The sequence below is a fragment of the Schistocerca piceifrons genome, chromosome 10 (genome assembly GCF_021461385.2).
Source record: "Schistocerca piceifrons isolate TAMUIC-IGC-003096 chromosome 10, iqSchPice1.1, whole genome shotgun sequence".
In the NCBI taxonomy this organism is placed as follows: Eukaryota; Metazoa; Arthropoda; class Insecta; order Orthoptera; family Acrididae; genus Schistocerca; species Schistocerca piceifrons.
The window spans coordinates 13730691-13745471 of record NC_060147.1 but is presented as its reverse complement, the minus strand read 5'-3'; the positions used below and the strand labels follow the sequence as shown (position 1 = coordinate 13745471).

General features: G+C 40.8%; 1 protein-coding gene across 1 annotated transcript in view; it reads left to right on the top strand.

Moving 5' to 3' along the window:
• Positions 1 to 14781, top strand: part of LOC124719034 (chondroadherin-like protein) — a 174832-nt gene that overhangs the window by 156236 nt on the left and 3815 nt on the right. The window contains exon 15 of the mRNA XM_047244702.1: positions 6027 to 6231. Coding sequence (XP_047100658.1) covers positions 6027 to 6231 — 205 coding nt within the window. The remainder of the gene's footprint in view (positions 1 to 6026; positions 6232 to 14781) is intronic.

The following is a 14781-nucleotide window of genomic DNA, read 5'->3' as shown; positions in this document are numbered from 1 at the left end:
ACAATTCGTCCCACACGAGCAGCAGTTTCCCAGATGTATGCATCATATTCTCTCATGCCAATAATGTGCCCTCTTTCAAACTTTAAGATTTGACAGTACTTTTTGTGCGTGCATCTGCAAGGTATCCTGCACATCTGCTCAAGTCACACTGATCCATCACCTTCAGTTTATAGCGACGAGAGCAGTAGGCACAGTTAACCAGTAGGCGCAAAAAAGGGCAGCTCGTTTTGTATTATCACGTAATAGGGGAGAGAGTGTGGCAGATATGATACACGAGTTGGGATGGAAGTCATTAAAGCAAAGACGTTTTTCGTTGCGGCGAGATCTATTTACGAAATTTCAGTCACCAACTTTCTCTTCCGAATACGAAAATATTTTATTGAGCCCAACCTACGTAGGTAGGAATGATCATCAAAATAAAATAACAGAAATCAGAGCTCGAACAGAAAGGTTTAGGTGTTCATTTTTCCCACATGCTGTTCGGGAGTGGAATAGTAGAGAGATAGTATGATTGTGGTTTGATGAACCCTCTGCCAAGCACTTAAATGTGAATTGCAGAGTAATCATGTAGATGTAGATGTAGATGTAGTGTTGCAATATCAATGTTGACCGTGAACCTGTGGGCCGACATTGGTCAAATGCTAATCATTTCTGTAGAACATATTAATGTACATGTGCTGATGAGGTTGGCACACTGTCTACAGTTGATAGAGTTCCAGATTTTAACTCAAACCTGTGGAATAAAACACCACCTTACATATGACAAAAACTTGTACTGTCTGATCAAGCACAGCGTGAAGAATTCATTAACTGAACTGGTTCAAAAATAGTGCATTTTAGCCTCAAAATGTGCTACACAACAGATTCAAACTGAACGACTTCTCAATAACTGAATAACGAGCCCTGTGCCTGGTGCTCCATTGGCCTTTACAATTACATATAATTTCTTGTTCTTACAATTTTAACTTCTCTTGATTTACAGAGAAGAATTAAAATTTCATAAAGCTTTTAAGTATCACAATGTGATTTACAAACAAATGACACTTCTGAAGTAATGAGTATTGTTAACTTTCACATAGAAAATATTGTAAAATTTTGGGTTTTAACAGTCATTTTTGGTACCTGCAAGTTTCTGTTAACTATTCTAGTCAAATACATTTTCAATATAATGGAAGGAAACATTCCACGTGGGAAAAATTATATATCATCTACACCTAAATTTACAATCTGCAAACCACTGTGAAGAGAGTGGCGCGGAGTGCAGTCCTCTCTACCAGTTATTAGGGTTTCTTCCTATCCCTTTCAAGTATGGAGAGTGGGAAGAATTATTTAAATGCCTCTGTGCATCCTGTAGTTATCTAACCTTGTCCTCACAATCCCTATGCAAGCAATAAGTAGGGGATTGCAGTATATTCCAAGAGTCGTCATATAAAGGCAGTTCTTGAAATGTTGTTAGTAGGGGATAGTTTATGTCCACCTTCTGAGCCTGCCAGTTAAGTTTCTTCAGCACCACTGTAACAATCTCCCATTGGTCAAATAAACTTGTGACCATTTGTGCTGACCTTCTCTGTATATGTTCAATATCCCCTGTTAGTCCTATTTGGTACGGGTTCCACACACTTGAACAGTGTTCTAGAATGTGTCACACATAGGGTGACCAGATGCAGTTGTATAAAATGGAGGACAAACAGCCTCAAAAAGGAGGACAAAGGAAGAAAAAAGAGGACACATCCAACGGGTCGACTGCAGATGAGGATAGCTCCCGTCAGCTTTGGACGAGTCACGTGACTGCCGAGAATTACCGGTAAAACTAGTAGTTAATTGTTACTGGTGGTCAGGTGGTGATTCCTAGAGCAATATTTTTTTAAATTTTTAAATTAAAAACATTGATTGTGGTGACAGTGTGGCATCAATTGTTTTTATATTTATGCATAGTTTTAAGCTTTAAATTAATAGAGGGAAACATTCCACATGGGAAAAATATACCTAAAAACAAAGATGATGTGGCTTACCAAACGAAAGCGCTGGCACGTCGATAGACACACAAACAAACACAAACATACACACCAAATTCAAGCTTTCGCAACAAACTGTTGCCTCGTCAGGAAAGAGGGAAGGAGAGGGAAAGACGAAAGGATGTGGGTTTTAAGGGAGAGGGTAAGGAGTCATTCCAATCCCGGGAGCGGAAAGACTTACCTTAGGGGGAAAAAAGGACAGGTATACACTTGCACACACACTCATATCCATCCACACATATTCAGACACAAGCAGACATTTGTAAAGGCAAAGAGTTTGGGCAGAGATGTCAGTCGAGGCGGAAGTGCAGAGGCAAAGATGTTGTTGAATGACAGGTGAGGTATGAGTGGCGGCAACTTGAAATTGGCGGAGATTGAGGCCTGGTGGATAACGGGAAGAGAGGATATATTGAAGAGCAAGTTCCCATCTCTGGAGTTCGGATAGCTTGGTGTTAGTGGGAAGTATCCAGATAACCTGATAACTGGTAATGAGGATCACCCTGTGGCTAAACATGGCTTGGTGCACGGCCAGCACATCTTGGCACAGTGTTACACCGTCCAGGTTATCTGGATACTTCCCACTAACACCAACCTGTCAGAACTCCGGAGATGGGAACTTGCCCTTCAGTATATCCTCTCTTCTCGTTATCCGCCAGGCCTCAATCTCCGCTAATTTCAAGTTGCCGCCACTCATACCTCACCTGTCATTCAACAACATCTTTGCCTCTGCACTTCCGCCTCGACTGACATCTCTGCCCAAACTCTTTGCCTTTACAAATGTCTGCTTGTGTCTGTGTATGTGTGGATGGATATGAGTGTGTGTGCGAGTGTATACCTGTCCTTTCTTCCCCCTAAGGTAAGTCTTTCCGCTCCCAGGATTGGAATGACTCCTTACCCTCTCCCTTAAAACCCACATCCTTTCGTCTTTCCCTCTCCTTCCCTCTTTCCTGACGAGGCAACAGTTTGTTGCGAAAGCTTGAATTTTGTGTGTATGTTTGTGTTTGTTTGTGTGTCTATCGACGTGCCAGCGCTTTCGTTTGGTAAGTCACATCATCTTTGTTTTTAGGTATGTTTTAAGATTTAACAAAGACGGCTGTGTAAACACCACTCCTGATTGGCTACTTTCATGTGACTTGTCCAAAGCTGACGGGTGGTATCCTCATCTGCGGTATTCCCCATCACACGTGCACTACAGGAATCCAAGCCAATACAAAGCAAAGATACAAAACGAAAATTTTAAATAATTTATATTTGCATTCGCTTATAGGTCAATAAACGATAACATTGATGATCCTGGTGCCACCTACTAACACCGCCTTTGTGTGTGTTTATCACGAAGGCTGTGCCAATAGTTAAAGTATTTAAGAAAAGAGCAATCGAACAGGACAAATTGTAAATTTAATCTGTATTATGCTTTGCGAAAAAGCCGGACACTGTAAAAATCCACCTGGACCTTGGACAAGGAGCTAAAAAGGAGGACATGTCCAGATTAATCCAGACGTCTGGTCGGCGTAGTCACACAAGTGATTTCTAAGTTACTTCCTTTGTAGATTGATTACACAATCAAATTGAAATCTACCATCTGCTTTACTCGTGACTAAGCCAATGTGATAATTCCATTTCATATCCCTACACAGTGTTACACCCAGGTATTTATACGAGTTGGCCGATTCCACTGTAATGTAGGATACTATGTTTTTTCATTTTCTGAAGAGCAAAATTTTGCATTTTTCAACATTTAAAGCAAGTTACCAACCTTTACACCATTTTGAAATCTTATGGAGATCTGACTGAATATTTATGCAGCTTCTTTCAGACAGTACTCCATTATGGATAACTGCATCATCTGAAAAATCTTTGGTTACTAGGAATATTGTCCTGAAGTTGATTAACATACAAAATGAACAGAAAGAGTCTCAGCACACTTTCCTGAGGCACACCCAAAGTTGCTTCTACATCTGATGATGATTCTCCATCCGAGGTAACATGCTCTATCTTCCCTACCAAAAAGTTCTCAATCCAGTAACAAATTTCACTTGATATCCCATATGATCATACCTTGACAATAAGTGTACGTGTGGTACTGAGTCATATGTTTCAATGCTACAGATTTGTTAGTTGATACAAACAAATGCCTTTCAATTTAGTTTAACCTTCGCACGGGTGTCCCTATGCATAAAGTGCAGCAACCGCAAATAATATTGTGTTGTGCAGTTCTGTTGTTGTTTTCTAATTGTGAGTCCATGCATATTCCTTCATTATTGCTTCAGCTAACACAATGATGTGTCGCGTTGTCATACGCCCAAGGGAGTAGCAGCAATAAAAAATATACGGTGGGCTAGGTGAGAAAAAATTTACAATCCATGTTAGAAAATGACTCAAGACTACGAGCTAGCAGCACAATCTCATAATGAGGCAGTTGTGTAAGGGATAATCAAATAAGTGGTTGGTTGGAATATGATGCAACTGCACTGTTTCATGCTCTGAGTGAATCATTACTGCAGGGTAACAACTGAATATTGCAACAGTGTGGTATATTGGATGCTTATTGTATTATTGTTTAATTAAACCATGCTTTAGCTCATATAATGTAAGTTTATTTTATCATTGTTTGACTAAACTAAGATTAAACTGTGATTTTGCACATACATGTTTACCTCGGTAACATAAAGACAGTTGTTATTTACGGGGGTACAAAGTACACCGCATGCCTGCTCGTGTTCTGGAAAACAGTGTGCCATCTTGAGAGTTAAATGCCGTTTATGGTCAAAATGTTTGTATTTTGAACATATAACTATTAAATTTTACAGACTTTTTTGGAAATTTCTATGTGATAATTCTATAATATTGTCCAAAATTGCGTTAAAAACAAATTTGTGGCTTCCAAGATATGAAACATCTGAACTGACTGAAGAGACACATGTATACCTGAAGTTTTCTGATAATGGTCTCTGTCTTCTGCAGGTAATTACATTACTTCAAGTGATATTAAATAATGATTAATATGCACAACAGGAAGAAACATAATGGTAAATGTACATTAACATAGTAAAAATTACGATGTATCACTCACTTTACTTGAAGTGTGTATCGCCTACTTCTTTATGGATTTTGTATGTATTTTATTAACTGGCTGGCCCAGTTATACAGGAACACTGGTGAGCACAGAATGTGATATGATGTGCTTTCAGCTGAACATGCGTAGACTGTGTTGTCCGTATCCCAAATGATGTGTATTTGAGTGTGGTGTGGTGACGCTACAATATGGTGAAAGTGGTGTGATCGTCAGAAAAAAATTTTCTTTGGTGCTAAACCAACAGTTTCAGCTAATGCCAAAATGAATGATGATATTTACAATAACAGTTTAGGCCTTAAGCATCGTCTCCATCATCATTTTCTTACGGCCTTGTTACTACGGATTTGGCAATGTTAGTGTGAGAGGGTGGCGGGATGGGTTTACGCCTTTATATGTGTCTCTAACTTGGATCTGATACTTTTCTGTACCAGTATGATAAAGTTCTTGTAGACATGACAAGTACCATTGTATTGTGGTTCAAAGAAATAGGTAGGTTTTCTGGACGGGCCAATTCAAAGGTTTGATAGGAGCATCCTCAAACATTTTTAAGATGACTTTCAGCATGCATTAGGTATGTTCTGAAGAGAACCAGGGATAACCTTTTTATGTGCCTCCAGAATAATGTAAATGCTTTGAGCAAATTAGAATTTAGTGGGAAATTATTCCTATAGATTAAACAGTGTAAGAGAGCCTACAAGAAGTACTGTACACAATTTTTTTCTCCAGCGGGCATGTGTGACACTAATGGAATGTTGTCAATAGTTACAAATCCATATACCATAAATTTTAACTTTTGATTTAGAATGCTCCAGATGAAAGATCAGTTTCCAACCCTTTTTGTTTTGTTTTGTACAGTCTTTGTCAAAACTCTTTCGGACCGGTACACCGTGCCCGAATCCCATACTCGTCTGTTAATAAATCTGAGCATTCTGCAGGCTGGGCTTCCTGGACGTGCGCGCCGTGCTGCGTGGCCTGCCCCCTCTGGAGAGCCTGGACCTGGAGACGACGGAGGCCTCCCTCGGCAGCGACCAGCTGGCGGCCACGCTGCACCCCCGGCTGCGCCACCTCGGGCTGCACGGCCGCGCGCTGCGACAGGTGTCCGGGGGCGCACTGGCCGGGCTCCGTGCGTCCAGCCTCGAGGTACCGCACTCCACCCTTCCTACTGTAAGACAGCCTACTGGCTGCCGAATTAATCTTTCATTTATTAGATCCGTAGACAACATGCATTGTAGATATGAAGTGAAGTGCGCAAGTTTCTTTTCTCTGCAGTTCTATTTGGTATCTTCTCATTAGTTATTGATCTACCCATCTAATCTTCAGCAGTCTTCTGTAGTACCATATTTTGAAAGCTTCTACTCTCTTCTTGTCTAAACTGTTGATCATCCATGTTCCACTTCCACATATGGCTACACTCCAAATACCTTTAGAAAAGGCTTCCTAACACTTAAATCTATATTCAACATTAACAAATTTCTCTTCTTCAAAAATCCTTTTCTTGTGATTATTTATCTGTCATGATTTTTACACATTTAAAAACACTGATAACCTGATTAAAAAATAGAAGATGAAATAATTTATTTGTATTGGCAGTTCAATGATGCCAAATATTTCCCTATCATTATAAGATATAATTTTTTTGGTTGGTAATCACCATACAAGGATTTAAAACATAAATTATTGTCATACCACTGACAAAATAATACAGATGAAGATTTAAACGAATTTTTTTTTAATTAAATGAAGTTCAAGCACAATGAGTAACACATGTAACAACTGTAATAACACAGATGAAAATATAAAGTGATGAAAAGAAAGAAATTAAATCTTAATAAACACAAAAATAACTTAAAAAACATGGGAAAAGGTTGCAAATGGAAAAACTGTACAAGAAACAGAAATGAAGAATTGGCCAGATGTGAGTAGGACTGACACACTAAAGGTTCCGTACAGACTTAATTACCTTATATAGACAGTTCATTCATTCCAAGAATCAAGAATTTCAATGATTTTAGCCTGTTGTCGGCACTGATACTGTCAGGATATTAGTCTGAGGGATCCCAAGACTTTCAAGAATATAAGTTTTTGATAAGTTAATTCCTAAGTATGAATATATGTGACATAACTGGCTGTATCTTTCGATTTCCCTGACTTAGAAGCTTCACTGTTTTACATTACCAAGGGACCTTAGAGCTTAATGTCTGACATAAATTTCAGCTTGAAATGTCTATCCATTCCTGAGAAAAAGGGTACTGAAAATTCGGGCCGACAGATACACAGAGAATGAAGTGATCCTATTAGGGTTCTGTTTTTACCGATTGAAGTACAGAACCCTAAAAGTAAATAAGATGATTGGAATGATGTGGCAAATGATTATAAATGAAAGAAATAGTGCTTAAACAATTAACTGAATGAAAGTAATGATCACAGTCATGTAGATAAAGATATAAAAAATAAGTAGTACCCAATGAAACCTAAACGTTCAGCATACTACCCAAATAATTTAACCACTATGCTACAATGCCATTCTGAAAATTAATGCTATTCTTAAGGCCCTAGTGGATCAAGAGAACTTCTGAAATCTTTTTTGTCACTTACTTGCAAATGAGGGCACACCAAGGTGTGATTCCTGGGAACCTGACCTACACAACTGTAAAAGGCAGTCTGAAAATGTTAGTCCCACCCCTGGGGACCTCTCCCTATTAGTTAAAAACAAATGTGGTAGATCATTTGAACACTGTATTGTATCTGTACAGGCCAGATATCATCACCCAGTACAGGTGTACGGGTCTCTGTGTAACTCTTCACACCACATGCATCATTTTATATGTCTCGCTCTTTTCATTATTCATATTTGTGAGTCTTTTCCACTGGCTGTGATGTGACGGTGGCTGTTACCATATTGCTGTTGCAGTGTTCCTGAAAAGGTAATGACAGATGACAAATAATGTTTGGTCCTGTAGTACGTCACAGTTCCAAGTCATATCACCTGTCAACTGTGGCAGAATTGTTTGGCTGCCTTAATAATGACCTTTTTATGTTACTGAGGAGCCCAACAGAAAACAATTCAATACTACTGCTCCTTTTGTGGGATTGTTTGGAAGTTTTATGCTCTGGAAAGAGTTATAGGACTATATTATTTTGTACCTATTAACATGGTGATGGTTGCAAGTCATAACTCGTGAACTGGGACCGAACTGTAACGTAGTTCTAATAATGAGTCCGCATCTGTAGCCGAGTGATCAGCTGAGTTGACTGCCATGCAGGGGACCTGGGTTCAATTCCCAATACTGTCAGCAATTCTTCCTCAGTGGGAGGACATCACACACAGCCATGCCTGAGGCAGGGTTCGAACCTGCAACTGTAGCAGTAGTGCAGTTCCGGACTGAAGCGCCTAGAACCGCACGGCCACATCGGCCGGCAATCTCTGTTCAATGCAACAGCTTATGCCGCTTTACTGGGAGAGCCCGTATACCGACCTGGTACCACTCTACTGGTGGACGTCGGAGCCAACATCTTTGTGTGTCAGTAAATTCCCACGTCATCCGTGTACTCCTTCCCGTGGAGTCCACCTTCATCGGTCCAAATGGACTGAAGTCGGAAGGTGTGAGATCCGGGCTGTAGGCTGGATGAAGAAGAAGAATTCAATGGAGTTTTGTGATCTCATCTCGGGTGCACAGACCTGTGTGAGGCCTGGCGTTGTCACAGAGGAGGAGAAGTTCCTTTGCATTTTCGTGGCGACAAGCGCGCTGAAGTCATTTCTTCAGTTTCCTGAGGGTAGCACGGTGCACTCCACAGTTGGTTATTGCAGTGTGTGTGAGGACGTGAAACGGAATAACATCTTCCATGTCCCAGAAGACCGTTGCCATGACTTTATCAGTTAAGGGTGTGGCTTTGAACTTTTTCTCTGGAGGGGAGGTGGTGTGGGGCCACTCACGGATTGCCGTTTTGTTTCTGGTTCAAAGTGATGAACCCACATCTCAGCACCTGTGACAATATTGAACAAAAAAGTATTACAATCAGCCTTGCATGTGCAAGCAGTTTGACACAGATTGTCCTTCATTGTTCTGTACAGTCTTCCATTAAGCAGCAAGAAACCCAGCGAGCACACACTCTCGAGTAGCACAACTGGTGGATGAGTGTGTCAGCAGTAACCACAGAGACATCCAGTTGAGCAACGAGGTTTTTGTCAACTGTCTCGAATGAGAGTGACAGCACATTCGAACACTGCTCGAGTCAGAGCTGTGTGCGACCAGCCGGCACACCGGAGATCAGAAAAGATTGCAGCGATGACAGATGCCTCACTCGACGACTCGCCGCACTTTTGTTCACTGCCGGGTCTCTGCTGACATTCTGTGAATATCTGCAATGCTCTGTTTTTCCATCAATAGAAACTCGATGCCAGCTCTAAGTGTGCAGTGCTCCTCTGTTACAGATGCCATTTTGAAGGCTACCACCTATCGGAACTTCACAAAATTATAGGGGCTGAAGGAGGAATATTCCACAATGTCCCACAGCAAATTCTGCATTCTTTCAACCAAAATGGCAGAGAAAAAAGTGTGTCGCATTACTTACCAAATGCTCCTTGTACTTGAGTGCTGGCTTTAGCTCTGCTAACCAGACAACAGCAGGGAGAGCTGTGTGCTGACCGCACACCCCTCTATACTGCAGCTCTCAATAATGTCATGATACAGCACTCAGGTGGGATTGATTGGCCCGTCTGTGTCCAGACTGGAGTTGCTTTCCTCTCCTTTCTAATAATAACCTCATTATATTGCTGAGGAGTCCAACAGAAGAAGCTTCATTACTGTCGTTCATCTCGTAGGCTGGTAACCACGATAGGTCTGTTGTTGTTGTGGTCTTCAGTCCTGAGACTGGTTTAATGTAGCTCTCCATTCTACTCTATCCTGTGCAAGTTCTTCATCTCCCTGTACTTACTGCAACCTACATCCTTCTGAACCTGCTTAGTGTATTCATCTCTTGGTCTCCCTCTACGACTTTTACCCTCCACACTGCCCTTCAATACTAAATTGATAATCCCTTGTTGCCTCAGAACATGTCCTACCAACCGGTCCCTTCTTCTTGTCAAGTTGTGCCACAAACTCCTCTTCTCCCCAATCCTATTCAGTACCTCCTCATTAGTTATGTGATCTATCCATCTAATCTTCAGAATTCTTCTGTAGCACCACATTTCAAAAGCTTCTATTCTCTTCTTGTCCAAACTATTTATCATCCACGTTTAACTTCCATAAATGGCAACACTCATACAAATACTTTCAGAAATGACTTCCTGACACTTAAATCTATACTCGATGTTAACAAATTTCTCTTCTTCAGAAACGCTTTCCTTGCCATTACCAATCTAAATTTTATATCCTCTCTACTTCGGACCATCACAGTTATTTTGCTCCCCAAATAGTAAAACTCCTTTACTACTTTAAGCGTCTCATTTCCTAACCTAATTCCCTCAGCATCACCCAACTTAATTTGACTATGTTCCATTATCCTCGTTTTGCTTTTGTTGATGTTCATCTTATACCCTCCTTTCAAGACACTGTCCATTCCGTTCAAGTGCTCCTCCAAGTCCTTTGCTGTCTCTGACAGAATTACAATGTCATTGGCGAACCTCATAGTTTTTATTTCTTGTCCATGGATTTTAATACCTACTCCAAACTTTTCTTTTGTTTCCTTTACTGCTTGCTCAATATACAGATTGAATAGCATCGGGGATAGGCTACAATCCTGTCTCACTCCCTTCCCAACCACTGCTTCCCTTTCATGTCCCTCGACTCTTATAATTACCATCTGGTTTCTGTACAAATTGTAAATAGCCTTTCAATCCCTGTATTTTACCCCTGCCACCTTCAGAATTTGAAAGAGAGTATTCCAGTCAACATTGTCAAAAGCTTTCTCTAAGTCTACAAATTCTAGAAACTTAGGTTTGCCTTTCCTTCATCTTTCTTCTAAGATAAGTCATACGGTCAGTATTGCCTCACGTGTTCCAATATTTCTATGGGATCCAAACTGATCTTTCCTGAGGTCATCTTCTACCAGTTTTTAAATTTATCTGTAAAGAATTCGTGTTAGTATTTTGCAGCTGTGAATTATTAAACTGATAGTTTGGTAATTTTCACATCTGTCAACACCTGCTTTCTTTGGGATTGGAATTATTACATTCTTCTTGAAGTCTGAGGGTATTTTGCCTGTCTCATACATCTTGCTCACCAGATGGTAGAGTTTTGTCAGGACTGGCTCTCCCAAGGCCGTCAGTAGTTCTAATGGAATGTTGTCTACTCCGAGGGCCTGGTTTCGACTCAGGTCTTTCAGTGCTACGATAGGTCTACAACTGTTATTGTCTAGCTATTACAGTGTTTCTAACTCGCTTAACAGGAGATTGACTGAATTAGATTCGCCGACACGAAATGACGAGCATCAAATATAATAGATATATTCTGACTAATGGAAATTTGTGCCAGGCCAAGTATCGAGCCTGCGTGTCTGTGGCAGAGTGAGGTAAGCCACGGCCCTCCACAGTCTCTGTTCCCCGTGTGGTGCCGTCCTGCTTCCACATACCCTGTGGAGCAACCTCCGGTAGCAGTGTTCGGAAACCGTAGCTGGAAGCAACAGGCAACCAAAATCTGAGTGAGGTACAGAGGCATGCTCTCGTGACACACTGCACAGTTAGGACAGTAAGAAGGGGGGAATCTGGTTAAGTCTTGGTCTTATTCCAGTTTCATTTATCACAATGTATTCATTAACGGGAGACGATCGAGGTGATCCACATTGTGGTAAATCGGTGCCCTCCTGTATCGTGTACCGGCACCGGTGATGTAGTTGTCGATATTATCCACTGAGGTGACAAAAGTGACATGCCAGCCACACGCACGTACACAGAGGACAAGAGTGTCGTGTACGTGAGGTATAAGCGGGCAATGCAGTGGCTGAGTGCCACCTGTACTCAGGTGATTCACGTGAAAGGGTTTGTGATGTGTTTGTGACCACACAACAGGAATTAACAGATGTTGAACGCAGAGTAGCAGTCGGAGGTAGACATATAGGGCTTTCTATGTCGGAAATCGTGATCCACGATCTTGAGAGTGTTCCGAAAATACCAAATTCTAGGAATTGCCTCTCACCGTGGGCATCGCAGCAGCCTTAACTTGAGTGATTACATTTGTGTGTAGTTGTCAGTGCTAACAGACAAGCAACACTGCATGAAGTAACTGCAGAAGTCGATGTGGGATGTATGACGGAGATATCTATGTTAGGTCACTGTGGCAAAACTTGGCATTAATGGGCTGTGGCAACAGAAAACTGATGTGAGTGCCTTTACTAACAGCACCTCCCCTGGCCTCGTGAGCATATCGGTCAGATCCTAGACAACTGGAAAGCTGCGGTCCGGTCAGATGAGTCCAAATTTCAGTTGGCACGAGTTGACGGTAGGGCTCGAGTGTGGCACAGAGCCCACGATGCCGGGGAATCGAGTTGTCATCGAGGCACTGTGCAAGTTGGTGGTTGCTGCGTAATGGAGTGGGCTATGTTTTTATGGAGTGGACTGGCTCCTCTGCTCCAACTTACAACACTCGCCTGTCGTGACACAAACCAAGTTACCCTCTGGGAGGATTTTGAGTTTTGACCGTGTGTGAGTCTAATGGATTAAGGTATCAGACAGTAATTCTGAATATATTGAAATTAATAGAAAAACTCAACAGGCTTTTACTTTGGGGATAATAAAAGTAGTAAAGTTCATATACGAATGAAAAATCGAACGGTCGCCAGCCCAAGTAGGCATATTAATTTGAAATATTATGTTCAAGAAAATTGAATATTACTTGTTGTTGTAACTTTCATTAAGACTCCCTTTGAATAGCGCACTGGATACACACAAATACAGGGCGATCTAAATTGTGGGTAGCAGTAGTTACCATAAATGCACAAACCAGTAATCATAGAAAGGAAAATTGTACCCAGCGCATAATAATAACAGTTACAATCATGATCATTACATGACTAAGCATTGAGATGTTACTGCAGGAAGCATCGAACTAAAGTTGGACATGGAGGGGCTTCTGACTTAACTGACATATAAATACCACAAATAAAAATTACATAACACCTCAGTTACACTGTTTATACTCCCATTTATAGAAATGTATCAGATTTCTTTAGTAACTATTATATTCCAGTTATCTTTCTAATATGAGAAAATTATAGCGGGGACCCATAAACTGATACTGTCTCACTAATCAAACCCTATGATTATTTCAGTAGCAAAATTCAATTCTACTAAATTTAATTCTTAGCCCCACTTGGAATAGTTTACATTTTCATCCTTCAAAGCAAATTACCCAACTTGAATGACCTCAAAAAATCATTCATGATAGCTATCCGGGCTAAATTATGTTTCAAATAAGTTTATCATACATGTCTTTTTCATCACCTGTGAAGTGGGTAATTTAGACAGCAACATTTACACAATCTGACACTGAATTTATGCACGCACATTTAATACACAGAAATAAATTACTAGTTTATTTGAAACAGGATACTCAGTTTTCTGAACACTTAGGAGGGGATCCTGCATAGGGTCATGATTAGGATAAAAGATATGGTTCTAAACACAGGTTTATAGCACTTGGATTATTATTAATCACTCACACAAATTAACTGGTCCATGCTGCTCTGATACATATCTGTATGCATGAAGTTGGTGGAGCAGTGGCGACGTAGTGGTGGCAAGCGATGTGTCCCCTCTCCTTCCCTCTTTCCTGATGAGGCAACAGTTTGTTGCGAAACCTGAATTTTATGTGTATGTTTGTGTTTGTTTGTGTGTCTATCGACCTGCCAGCGCTTTTGTTTGGTAAGTTTCATCATCTTTCTTTTTAGATATATTTTTCCCACGTGGAATGTTTCCCTCTATTATATTTTAAACATTATTTAGTTTTTCCATACATACATTACAAACTTTTCCAGTCACAAATCAATGACCTAAAGTAAGAAAGAACAAACACTTCATAATCACAGATTCACAGTTACACAGTATAAACCTACTCCTAATTGATATAGGTGTTACAAACTGAACTGATCATTGACTGTAAATGGTTATGTTCAGCTACTTGAGGACCATTTGCAGCAATTCATGAACTCATTGTTGTCAAACAATGATGGAACTGACAAACTGCCTTTTGGCTTCTGTGTCGAGTTCTTCGGCTAATGTTAGTTTCACGATTTTTCTGACATTGTGCCAGAATGAGTGGATGGTGTTGTCAAAGCTGAGCCCTATATTGCCGGTGGTGGACTGGAGTCAAGCTCACAGTTGCAGATTATATGTACCTGGCACACCGATCTCCGTGGGTCATTTCCAGTGCAGTTCTCCTCTTGCTACCTGCAACAGTTGTTCACTGTAGGAAATCCAAGATCCACTCACCTTGAGGCTTTCTTCTTTTGTGTTGAAGCTATTCTCGTGTTTGTGTATTTCTATAGCTTCCTCGAACAAGTGGGTGTGATAGGTTTTCTTTGCAGCCAGATCTTCTGTGTCAGTGAGTTTTACTATACGGTCAGCCTCAAATGGCGCATGCTCTGCCGAGACCAATTTCTCTGCCTGCCCCAATCTGCAATGCCACTTATGTTCTGTTACGTAGCTTACATTACCTTTGTGACACATCAGGAAAAGAATGTCGGGTACAGTCTTTC